This window comes from Entelurus aequoreus, linkage group LG25 (assembly GCF_033978785.1).
Source record: "Entelurus aequoreus isolate RoL-2023_Sb linkage group LG25, RoL_Eaeq_v1.1, whole genome shotgun sequence".
Taxonomy (NCBI): Eukaryota; Metazoa; Chordata; class Actinopteri; order Syngnathiformes; family Syngnathidae; genus Entelurus; species Entelurus aequoreus.
In genome coordinates, this window is record NC_084755.1 from 39,534,472 (window position 1) to 39,546,971 (window position 12,500).

The 12,500-nt window shown below is 38.1% G+C and overlaps 1 protein-coding gene across 3 annotated transcripts in view; it reads right to left on the bottom strand.

Moving 5' to 3' along the window:
* Positions 1–12,500, bottom strand: part of LOC133642236 (target of Myb1 membrane trafficking protein-like) — a 36,326-nt gene that overhangs the window by 18,563 nt on the left and 5,263 nt on the right. For 2 of the 3 annotated variants that reach the window (XM_062036327.1, XM_062036326.1), the window contains exons 2-6: positions 9,134–9,218; positions 8,943–9,021; positions 5,311–5,460; positions 5,082–5,216; positions 4,871–4,993 (exon numbers count right to left, since the gene is read on the bottom strand). In XM_062036327.1, the coding sequence (XP_061892311.1) occupies positions 4,871–4,993; positions 5,082–5,216; positions 5,311–5,460; positions 8,943–9,021; positions 9,134–9,218 (572 nt within the window). The remainder of the gene's footprint in view (positions 1–4,870; positions 4,994–5,081; positions 5,217–5,310; positions 5,461–8,942; positions 9,022–9,133; positions 9,219–12,500) is intronic. The other variant, XM_062036328.1, reaches the window with a different exon arrangement.

Sequence of the window (12,500 nt, forward strand, 5' to 3'; positions counted from 1 at the left end):
CTGAAACGACGCGTCGACGTCGTCGGTTACGTAAATACGTCGACGCCGTTTTTGTGCGTCGACGCGTCGCATATTTACGTCACACTAGCGTCATGGCGAAGCGCAAAGCAGACGATCAAAGCAGACGATGCGAGCGAGGGGGAAAAGCATGCCAAAAGTGGTCAAAAGTGTGGGAGTATTTCAATAAAGGGCCTAATAATGTTGTTGTATGCACACTGTGTCGAGCGGAAATGGCCTAGCATAGCAGCACAACGGCTATGAACGAACATTTGAAAAGAAAACCATCAACTAGTCAATCGTCCGCGCGAGCATACGTTGTCATCATTACACAAAAACATGAATGTGTCATTTGTATCTGCTAGGGGTGTAACGGTACGTGTTTTGTATTGAACCGTTTCGGTACGGGGGTGCACCGAACGAGTTTCTAAGCTAAAGCTAACTTTAGCTGCTAAAGTCTTAACAAGCTGCTTCGCTTCTCTGCCTCTGTCTCAGCACGCAGCATTGTCCCACCCACACAACCATCTGATTGGTACACACGAAGCGTTACCAGCCAATCAGCAGTGCGTATTCAGAGCGTTACCAGCCAATCAGCAGTGCGTATTCAGAGCGTTACCAGCCAATCAGCAGTGCGTATTCAGAGCGCATGTAGTCAGCGCTTCAGCGTGGAGCAGATAGGTGTTTAGCAGGTGAGCATCAGGCAGGGGACTCTCCCCAAATGATAATAAACACCTCCCAGTCAACTACTAGTAACATCACTATGAGCCCGTTGACCTTCTAGAAACTTCAACTGCAGCTCAGCTCACTCGCAGTCCTGGCTTGAGGTGAAGGCTAATTACCTCTCAGTTCCAGCCACATCGACCCCTTCTGAGCGCCTATTTTCAGCTGCTGGGAATATTGTAAACAAGAAAAGAACCAGAGCATGTAGACATGCTAACCTTTCTTCATTACAACTGTTAGTCACTCACTGGAATGAGTAGAATTGGTTATTGTGTTGGACTGGATGTTTATTTTGCACATTTTAAAAGCAATACTTAATGTTTACAGTGCTCCAGAATATTTAGATTGGCACTTTTTTGTATTGGATGTTTATCTTTATTTTTGCACATTTTAAAGCAAAATAAGCAATACTTTTACTTTTGAAATGCTTATACTATTGCAGAATATTAAGATTTGCACTGGATGTTGACTTTTATATTTGCACATTAAAAAGCAAATAAGCTACTTTTAATTTTGTTAAATGTTAAAAGTTTTAAATGTTTACATTGTTACAGAATATTTAGTCATGTTGTTGTCAATGTTGACTGAGTGGCCATACTTCTTTTTTTTTTTGTAAATAAAAGCCATGCCTTTTGAAAAAACGGGCCTACATTTATTTTTTCCTCTTTATTTTGAATAAAAAAATAATCGGTAAAAGGAAAAATAATCTATGGATTAATCGAAAAAAATAATCTATAGATTAACCGATTAATTGAAAAAAAATAATCTATAGATTAACCGATTAATTGAAAAAAATAATCTATAGATGAATCGATAGAAAAATAATCGTTAGCTGCAGCCTTAGTCATGACAGCATGTCCCAAATAAGTAGATGGTTAAGGGAGGTGTAAGTATGACAGTAGATCCCCGTTATTCCTGGGTTTGCCTTCTAAGACCTTGAACGGACAAACCCACAAAAAACCCTAAAAATGCAATTAAAAAAAAAAAAAAAAAGGGTTTGGTGCTTATGGACGAAAATAAAATGTATTTGCTCCGTAAAAGTGATTGATGGAAGTGATGTCCTCTTTAAAGCATCTAAAAAATGTTCGTATTTTTTTGTAAAAAAAATTTTGTTTGACGAATATTGTTGTACAGCAGGGGTCACCAACGCGGTGCCCGCGGGCACCAGGTAGCCCGTAAGGAGCAGATGAGTAGCCCGCTGGCCTGTTCTAAAAATAGCTCAAATAGCAGCACTTGCCAGTGAGCTGCCTCTATTTTTTAAATTGTATTTATTTACTAGCAAGCAGTTCTCGCTTTGCTCGACGACATTTTTAATTCTAAGAGAGACAAAACTCAAATAGAATTTGAAAATCCAAGAAAATATTTTAAAGACTTGGTCTTCACTTGTTTAAATAAATTCATTAATTTTTTTACTTTGCTTCTTATAACTTTCAGAAAGACAATTTTAGAGAAAAAATACAACCTTAAGAATGATTTTAGGATTTTTAAACACATATACTTTTTTACCTTTTAAATTCCTTCCTCTTCTTTCCTGACAATTTAAATCAATGTTCAAGTAAATTTATTGTTTTTATTGTAAAGAATAATAAATACATTTTAATTTAATTCTTTATTTTAGCTTCTGTCTTTTCGACGAAGAATATTTGTGAATTAGTTCTTCAAACTTATTATGATTAAAATTCAAAATAATTATTCTGGCAAATCTAGAAAATCTGTAGAATCAAATTTAAATCTTATTTCAAAGTCTTTTGAATTTCTTTTAAAATTTTTGTTCTGGAAAATCTAGAAGAAATAATGATTTGTCTTTGTCAGAAATATAGCTTGGTCCAATTTGTTATATATTCTAACAAAGTGTAGATTGGATTTTAACCTATTTAAAACATGTCATCAAAATTCTAAAATTAATCATAATCAGGAAAAATTACTAATGATGTTCCATAAATTCTTTTTTTAATTTTTTCAAAAAGATTCAAATTAGCTAGTTTTTCTCTTCTTTTTTTCGGTTGAATTTTGAATTTTAAAGAGTGGAAATGGAAGATAAACTATGTTTCAAAACTTAATTGTCATTTTTTTCATGTTTTCTCCTCTTTTAAACCATTCAATTAAGTGTAAATATCATTAATTATTAATAATAACATAGAGTTAAAGGTAAATTGAGCAAATTGGCTATTTCTGGCAATTTATTGAAGTGTGTATCAAACTGGTAGCCCTTCGCATTAATCACTACCCAGGAAGTAGCTCTTGCTTTCAAAAAGGTTGGTGACCCCTGGTGTACAGTATATGTAAGGACCTCTTGTCGTCACCTGTCACTCACAGTCGCATTGCTAAATCCTACAGAACATAAGTATAACTTGGTACTTGTTAACTGTTAGCATGTAAACAATAGCATGCTGGCAAGCTAACTTAAGCATGCTAACTTTTTCCTCTGATTTTACACTTTTTTTTCTCTATTTCCGCACCCATACACCTTACAGCCGTGTTACTTGAAATGTGAGACATGCTAACTGTTAGCAGGCCGTCGTTTGCACACATGCTAAGAGTTAGCATTTTAATGTGCGCATGCTAACGTTTTAGGCTAGCAAGCTAAATTTGCAAGAGTTTACTCTAGAGTCATATAACTTGGTCCGTGACACATGCTAACTGTTAGCATGTTTAGGTTAGCATGCTATTATGCTTACATTAGCATGCTAATTTTACACTTTTTTCTCCAATTCCGCAGCCATACACCTTAAGAGTCATATAACATGGTATGTGAAACATGCTACCTGTTAGCATGCTAACATTCACATGCTAACCTTTTCATCTAATTTGACACTTTTCTCTATTTCCGCAGCCATACGCCTTGCAGCTGTGTTACTTGAAATGTGAGATGCCGTCTTTTGCACACATGTTAAATGTTAGCATTTTAATGTGCGCATGCTAACGTTTTAGCTAGCATGCTAACTTTTGGAGCTAAATTTGCAAGCGTTTACTCCAGAGTCATATAACTTGGTCCGTGACACATGCTAACTGTTAGCATGTTTAGGTTAGCATGCTAGTATGCTTACATTAGCATGCTAGTTTTTGTAGCTAATTTTACACTTTTTTTCTCCAATTCCGCAGCCATATACCTTAAGAGTCATATGACATCGTATGTGAAACATGCTACCTGTTAGCGTGCTAACAGTCACATGCTAACTTTTTCAGCTAATTTTAAACTTTTTTCTCTAATTCCGTAATCACTAACCTTACAGTCATATAACTTGGTATGTGGAACATGCTAACTGTTAGCATGTTTACGTCAACATGCTATGATTAAAGTGCTTACTTTTTTTTTTTAGCTAATTTTGCTACCGTTTACCCTAGAGTCATAATTTGGTATGTGACACTTGTCAACTGCTAGCATGCTAATGTTAACATGCTAACTTTACTTTTTTTTCTTATAATTGGACAGCCATACACTTTACAGTCATATAACTTGGTATGTGACACATGCTAACTGATAGCATGCTAACGTTAGCTAGCTAGCATGCTAACCTTTCGAGCTAGTTTTGCAACCGTTTACCCCAGAGTCACATAACTTGGTACGTGACACTTGTGAACTGTTGGCATGCAAACGATAGCATGCTAGCAAGCTAACTTAAGCATGCTAACTTTTTCATCTAATTTGACACTTTTCTCTATTCCCGCAGCCATACACCTTACAGCCGTCTTACTTGAAATGTGAGACATGCTAACTGTTAGCACGCCGGCCTTTTGCACACATGCTAAGTTAATGTGCGCATGTTAACATTTTAGGCTAGCTCTGTAGCTCATTTTGTACAGTTACCGTACACCTAAAACGCACAGATTCAGACACTCGGCACCATCTTCAAATTACGGCGGCTTCTGACGACCCCCGTCCAGAGGTCCAGGGCACAAATAGCAGGCCCATCAACATTTCCGCGGGAATCTTCTCGGTTTTGTTTACAGTTCAGATTGGATTTTATTTTGTGCGCGGCATAGATTTGCTGTGCGCAGAGGGCGCAATTGCGCAGGGTTAGGGTTAACCTTAGAGGGAACGTTGTTCTTTCTATTTAGCTTACTAGGAACATAAAAAAAAACGACTGGAACCACAAATAGGCGGGGGTCTAGTGTACTGTGAAGGGGCAACAAGTGCAGCAAAGTCCATCACCTGGTTGGGAGTGAAGGCCTCACTTCCGTTTAGCGTGTGTTTTAGCTCGAGAGTCTGGGGCGGGTTTAGGGGGGGTTTGGAAGAGAGCAGCGTAGCGACGACAGGCCCGTTTTGAGGCGAGGTCTGTCAAGCAAAGAGCACAGAAAAGACCCGAAAGAAGAGGTTGACCACAGACCAGACCGCAGCGAGGGGGAGAGGCGTGTGTGTGTACCCTTTTGGGGGCTTGGGCCGGGATGTAGCCATCCAGTTCTGTGGTAGGGAACTCCAGTCCTTTCCTGCGCAGGTCTTCGTACACGGCCACCACGCCTGTCAGGTCGGGCGAGCTCCGGAATGCGTCGGCCCACGCCTTGAAAGGAGGACAACCGCAGAATACCGGCAGGTAACAATGGAGCAGAGAAGAGCCGCGCCCTACACCTGTACCTGTACGACTACACCTGTACCTGTATGATGCCGAGCACTCGGTCGTGCACGATGAGGGGAGGGTTGTTCCTGGGGATGATGGAGCGGAGCAGAACCCCTTCGGTGAAATCCCTTGTGGTCACTAGGATGTGAAGCCTGTGTCCGCAGTTCTTCACGCAGGTTTCTAGCACCTGGGGGCAAGACTTACGTCATCACACACTGCCAACAATAAGAGGGCGAAGGTGCTGTGAGAGTGAGATATTTTTCAGTGTTCTTAGGAAGTCAAGGTGAAGTCGGCGGCTAGCGCGGCTAGCGCTCCAACAAAGTCCTCCTGGTTGTGTTGCTGTAGTCCGCTGCTAATACACTGATCCCACCTACAACTGTCTTCTTTGCAGCCTTCATTGTTCATTAAAAAAATTGCAAAAGATGTCCAGAATACTGTGGAATTATGAAATGAAAACAGAGCTTTTTGTATAGGATTCTACGGGGTACCATAACTTCCGTTACTCGGAATTCGTCACGCGCATACGTCATCATACCGCGATGTTTCAGCCGGATATTTCCCGGGAATTTTAAAATGTCACTTTATAAGTTAACCCGGCCGTATTGGCATGTGTTGCAATGTTAAGATTTCATCATTGATATATAAACTATCAGACTGCGTGGTCGGTAGTAGTGGCTTTCAGTAGGCCTTTAAGCAAGTCATGTTTAAAGCAGCTAGTATTTTCTCATGTCTTCTCCTGACCTCCTTGCTTTTATCTTATGTCCGCTAGTAAACTCTATGTTTTGTCTTAAGGGCTCCGGTTTGTCGGCTCACAGAGCTGTTTTGGCCAGTTCCTTATCTGTTTTGAAGAAGCAGCTGCGCTCCTTTCTGGGCGAGAGGGGTTGTTTTTGCTCCTACATAAGCTAACTCTTTTTGTTAAGATTTAGACCTCGCTTGCAGATGCTATTGTCCTGAAGTAAAACGTGGTATTGTACAATTCTGGCTCTGGGGTCCTTTTTACTCAACATATATGTCATCCAAAAGAACTTGGGATTGACCAGTGTTTTATTCCCTGGTGTTCATTTACTTTGTGATCACTCCAGCAGCACTGAGAGCAGACTCGGCCAAACTACCTGTTGCAATGTTCGACGCCAACAAAGAAATTCACTCCAAAAAAATTGCCCAAACTGCAAATAAAGTAATGCGAGCATACATTGGATTTGCGATTGACGTGCTACTCGATAGCATTAGCAATTTTACATGGCCATTTCGACACCTCGTAATTTTCTAATGAAGATGCACGTTACAATCAAACAGCTGGTGCGTGATAAGTACATTACTTACTGTATTAACACTTTTTGGGGCGCAACGAAAGACGAGACAACAAAAAGTAAACTGACTTGCCAACACACCATAAACTGTACACTACTGCCACCTAACACCTTGGACTTGCAACTGTAATCGAGACTCCACTTTTACAAAAATGCACTAGCTTGACGCTAATATACATTGGATTTGCTACTAACATGCTATTGATTAGCATTAGCGATTTTACATGGCGATTTAAACACCTCCAAATTTGTTAACGAAAACTACAACTAAGATGCACGTTACAATCAAACAGTTGGTGCGTGATAAGTACATTACTTACAGTATTAACACTTTTTGGGCGCAACGAAAGACCAGACAACAAAAAGTAAACTGACTTGCCAACACACCATAAACTGTACACTACTGCCACCTAACGCCTTGAACTTGCAACTGTAATTGAGACTCCACTTTTCCCAAAATGCACTAGCTAGACGCTAACATACTTTGGATTTGCTACTGACATGCTGTTGATTAGCATTAGCGATTTTACATGGCGATTGAAACTCCTCCAAATTTGTTAACGAAAACTACAACCAAGATGCACATTACAATCATACAGCTGGTGCGTAATACGTACAATACTTACAGTATTAACACTTTTTGGGCGCAACGAAAGACTCGACAGCAAAAAGTAAACTGACTTGCCAACACACCATAAACTGTACACTACTGCCACCTAACGCCTTGGACTTGCAACTGTAATTGAGACTCCACTTTTCCAAAAATGCCCATGCTAATATACATTGGATTCGCTAGTGACATGCTAGTGATTAGCATTAGCAATTTTACATGGCGATTGAAACTCCTCCAAATTTGTTAACGGAAACCTCAACTAAGATGCACATTACAATCATACAGCTGGTACGTAATACGTACAATACTTACAGTAGTAACACTTTTTGGGCGCAACGAAAGACCAGACAACAAAAACTAAACTGACTTGCCAACACACCATAAACTATATACTACTGCCACCTAACGCCTTGGACTTGCAACTGTAATTGAGACTCCACTTTTCCCAAAATACGCTAGCTAGACGCTAACATACTTTGGATTTGCTACTGACATGCTGTTGATTAGCATTAGCGATTTTACATGGCGATTTAAACTCCTCCAAATTTGTTAACGAAAACTACAACTAAGATGCACATTACAACCATACAGCTGGTGCGTAATACGTACAATACTTACAGTATTAACACTTTTTGGGCGCAACGAAAGACTCGACAGCAAAAAGTAAACTGACTTACCAACACACCATAAACTGTACACTACTGCCACCTAACGCCTTGCATTTGCAACTGTAATTGAGACTCCACTTTTCCAAAAATGCCCATGCTAATATACATTGGATTCGCTAGTGACATGCTAGTGATTAGCATTAGCAATTTTACATGGCGATTGAAACTCCTCCTACTGCCACCTAACGCCTTGGACTTGCAACTGTAATTGAGACTCCACTTTTCCCAAAATGCGCTAGCTTGACGCTAACATACTTTGGATTTGCTACTGACATGCTGTTGATTAGCATTAGCGATTTTACATGGCGATTTAAACACCTCCAAATTTTTTAACGACAACTACAACTAAGATGATACACATTACAATCAAACAGTTAGTATTAACACTTTTTATGGAGCAACAAAAAATAACAAAAATAAAAACTATAAACTATTGCCATCTAACGTCAACTGTAATTGCTAATTAATGTCATGCTTGCAAGTAAGACTCAGAAATGTGATAATGAAACAAAAGCTAATTTTTGAATGTTGCAATTAAAATGAGATTTTATTATCAAAATGTTTTATAGATTTATTAATACAAACAAAAGTAGCAAAAATTGGTACCCTTAAGTTCTGGTATTGATTCCCAGGTACCATGAAGTGGTACCACATCGGTTCAAAAGTGAACGATACCCATCACTAGCCACCAGGAAAATGTTGTTGCAAAAAACATTACAAAAAAATGATACAGGAAAGTGGGGATGTAACAATTATTAATGACAAACCGTGGTAGAACTCCTGACGGTTAATAGAACCGTTTAAGATTAAATTCATCATGAAACCGCGATTGATAACCAAAATGAAAAACACAGCAAAAAGATATAATGTCTTTAAATATATGCCCATTATTTTATTTTTTTAGCCTTTATAAAAATGACATGCGTCATACTTAATTATGCAAAATTATAGGATGACACACCAACCAATCTGTGGAGCCCACTGGTGTGTGTGTGTGTGCGCGTGTGTGTGTGTGTGTGTGTGTGTGTGTGTGTGTGTGTGTGTGTGTGTGTGTGTGTGTGTGTGTGTAAACACTCACTGTGAGTGCCAGCATGACCTCCTTAAAATTCTTGTTTCCCACAATCCTTTTTTTTATGGCTCTGACAGCATCTTTGGGCCTGGAATGAAATATTTGTTCACCTTTCAGACAAGCGCAACGACACGCTTGTAACATATGAGACAACACACACACACACACACACACACACACACACACACACACACACACACCCTTCCTCTGAGTTGTTGATGATGTCACAGATCTCCATGTTCACAGACCAGTCTTCTGTGGGCAGGCTGGAGCTGGTTGCACTCTCTGTGAGAGACATGAATAATTCAACATTAATCACTTCTATCTTTTTATTTATATCTGTGTTATAGTACATATCATATATATATATATATATATATATATATATATATATATATATATATATATTAGGGCTGCAACAACTAATCGATTAAAATCGATTATACAAATAGTTGACGATTAATTTAGTCATCGATTCGTTGGATCTATGCTATGCGCATAGGCTTTTAAAAAAAATAAAAAAAATAATTATTTTTATTTTTTAAAAATAAATCTTTATTTATAAACTGCAACATTTACAAACAGCTGAGAAACATTAATCAAAATAAGTATAGTGCCAGTATGCTGTTTTTTTTAAAATAAAATGCTGGAAAGGATAGAAATGTAGTTTGTTTCTTTTATCCAATTATTAATCGATTAATCGAAGTAATAATTGACAGATTAATCGATTATCAAATTAATCGTTAGTTGCAGCCCTAATATATATATATATATATATATATATATATATATATATATATATATATATATATATATATATATATATATATATATATATATATATATATATATAGGGCTGCAACAACTAATCGATTAAATCGATTAAAATCGATTCTAAAAATAGTTGACGATTAATTTAGTCATCGATTCATTGGATCTATGCTATGCGCATAGGCTTTTAAAAAAAAAAAAAAAAAAAAAAATTTTAAAAAATAAATCTTTATTTATAAACTGCAACATGTACAAACAGCTGAGAAACAATAATCAAAATAAGTATAGTGCCAGTATGCTGTTTTTTTAAAATAAAATGCTGGAAAGGATAGAAATGTAGTTTGTTTCTTTTATCCGATTATTAATCGATTAATCGAAGTAATAATCGACAGATTAATCGATTATCAAATTAATCGTTAGTTGCAGCCCTAATATATATATATATATATATATATATATATATATATATATATATATATATATATATATATATATATATATATATATATATGTATATATATATACACACACACACACTTATCTCATATCTATGTGAGCCCATTAGACTGGATAGCAGATGTCGAGGATTCAAAATACTTTTTTGAACAATAAAAATTGCAAAATGGCACCAAAACCTACATCAACATATGCCTTTTGAGTCATTGTGACAATATTGGCTATCGCTCCCTCTATGGGTGTCAGGTAACCTTATTGTGCTTTCACCATCCAGAGGAGGAGCTGAAAAGTGTCATAAGCACGAGGTAATAAATGCAGCTTAAGTAATATGGGTCTTGGGCAATAGAAACAACTTTAAAATACAGTGGAGTAGTAAGAATATTTCAGCTTTAATTGGACAAATAGATAATATGTCATTAGGTGTGCAACAGGGGTGTCCTAACTTTTTACACCGAGGGCCGCACGCTGACAAATCAACACATTCGGGGACCATTTTGATATTTTACATTTTTTAAACCAATACAATAAATATAGATTTTTTTTTTTAACCTTAAAGGCCTACTGAAAGCCACTACTAGCGACCACGCAGTCTGATGTTTATATATTAATGATGAAATCTTAACATTGCAACACATGCCAATACGGCCGGGTTAACTTATAAAGTGACATTTTAAATTTCCCAAGAAACTTCCGCTTGAAAAGGTCTATGTATGATGACGTATGCGCGTGACGTCAATGGTTGAAACGGAAGTATTCATACCCAATGTGTCACCATACAAACTGCTCTGTTTTCATCTCATAATTCCACAGTATTCTGGACATCTGTGTTGGTGAATCTTTTGCAATTTGTTTAATGAACAATGAAGACTGCAAAGAAGAAAGCTGTAGGTGGGATCGGTGTATTAGCGGCTGGCTGCAGCAACACAACCAGGAGGACTTTGACTTGGATAGCAGACACGCTAGCCGACGCTAGCCGCCGACCGCATCGATGATCGGGTGAAGTCCTTCGTCGCTCCGTCGATTGCTGGAACGCAGGTGAGCACGGGTGTTGATGAGCAGATGAGGGCTGGCTGGCGTAGGTGGATAGCTAATGTTTTTAGCATAGCTCTGTGAGGTCCCATAGCTAAGTTAGCTTCAATGGCGTCGTTAGCAACAGCATTGTTAAGCTTCGCCAAGCTGGAAAGCATTAACCGTGTAGTTACATGTCCATGGTTTAATAGTATTGTTGATTTTATGTCTATCCTTCCAGTCAGGGGTTTATTTCTTTTGTTTCTATCTGCAGTTAAGCCCGATGCTATCACGTTAGCTCCGTAGCTAAAGTGCTTCGCCGATGTATTGTCGTGGAGATAAAAGTCACTGTGAATGTCCATTTCGCGTTCTCGACTCTCATTTTCAAGAGGATATAGTATCCCAGGTGGTTTAAAATACAAATCCGTGATCCACAATAGAAAAAGGAGAAAGTGTGGAATCCAATGAGCCAGCTTGTACCTAAGTTACGGTCAGAGCGAAAAAAGATACGTCCTGCACTGCACTCTAGTCCTTCACTCTCACGTTCCTCATCCACGAATCTTTCATCCTCGCTCAAATTAATGGGGTAATCGTCGCTTTCTCGGTCCGAATCGCTCTCGCTGCTGGTGTAAACAATGGGGAGATGTGAGGAGCCTTTCAACCTGTGACGTCACGCTACTTCCTGTACAGGCAAGGCTTTTTTTTATCAGCGACCAAAAGTTGCGAACTTTATCGTCGATGTTCTCTACTAAATCCTTTCAGCAAAAATATGGCAATATCGCGAAATGATCAAGTATGACACATAGAATGGATCTGCTATCCCCGTTTAAATAAAATAATTTCATTTCAGTAGGCCTTTAAGGCAGAGCTGGGCAAATATTTTGACTCGGGGGCCACATTAAAAGAAAAAATGTGTCTGGGGGGCCAATGTGTATGTGTGTATAAATAATATGTACACATAACTGTAAAAATGTGCTGTACAGTATGTGTGTTTGGGTGCCTTTTTTCCAGGAACACTAATACACTACCGTTCCAAAGTTTGGGGTCACATGTAAATGTCCTTATTTTTGAAGGAAAAGCACTGTACTTTTCAATGAAGATAACTTTAAACTAGTCTTAACTTGAAAGAAATACACTCTATACATTGCTAATGTGGTAAATGACTATTCTAGCTGCAAATGTCTGCTTTTTGCTGCAATATCTACATAGGTGTATAGAGGCCCATTTCCAGCAACTATCACTCCAGTGTTCTAATGGTACAATGTGTTTGCTCATTGGCTCAGAAGGCTAATTGATGATTAGAAAACCCTTGTGCAATCATGTTCACACATC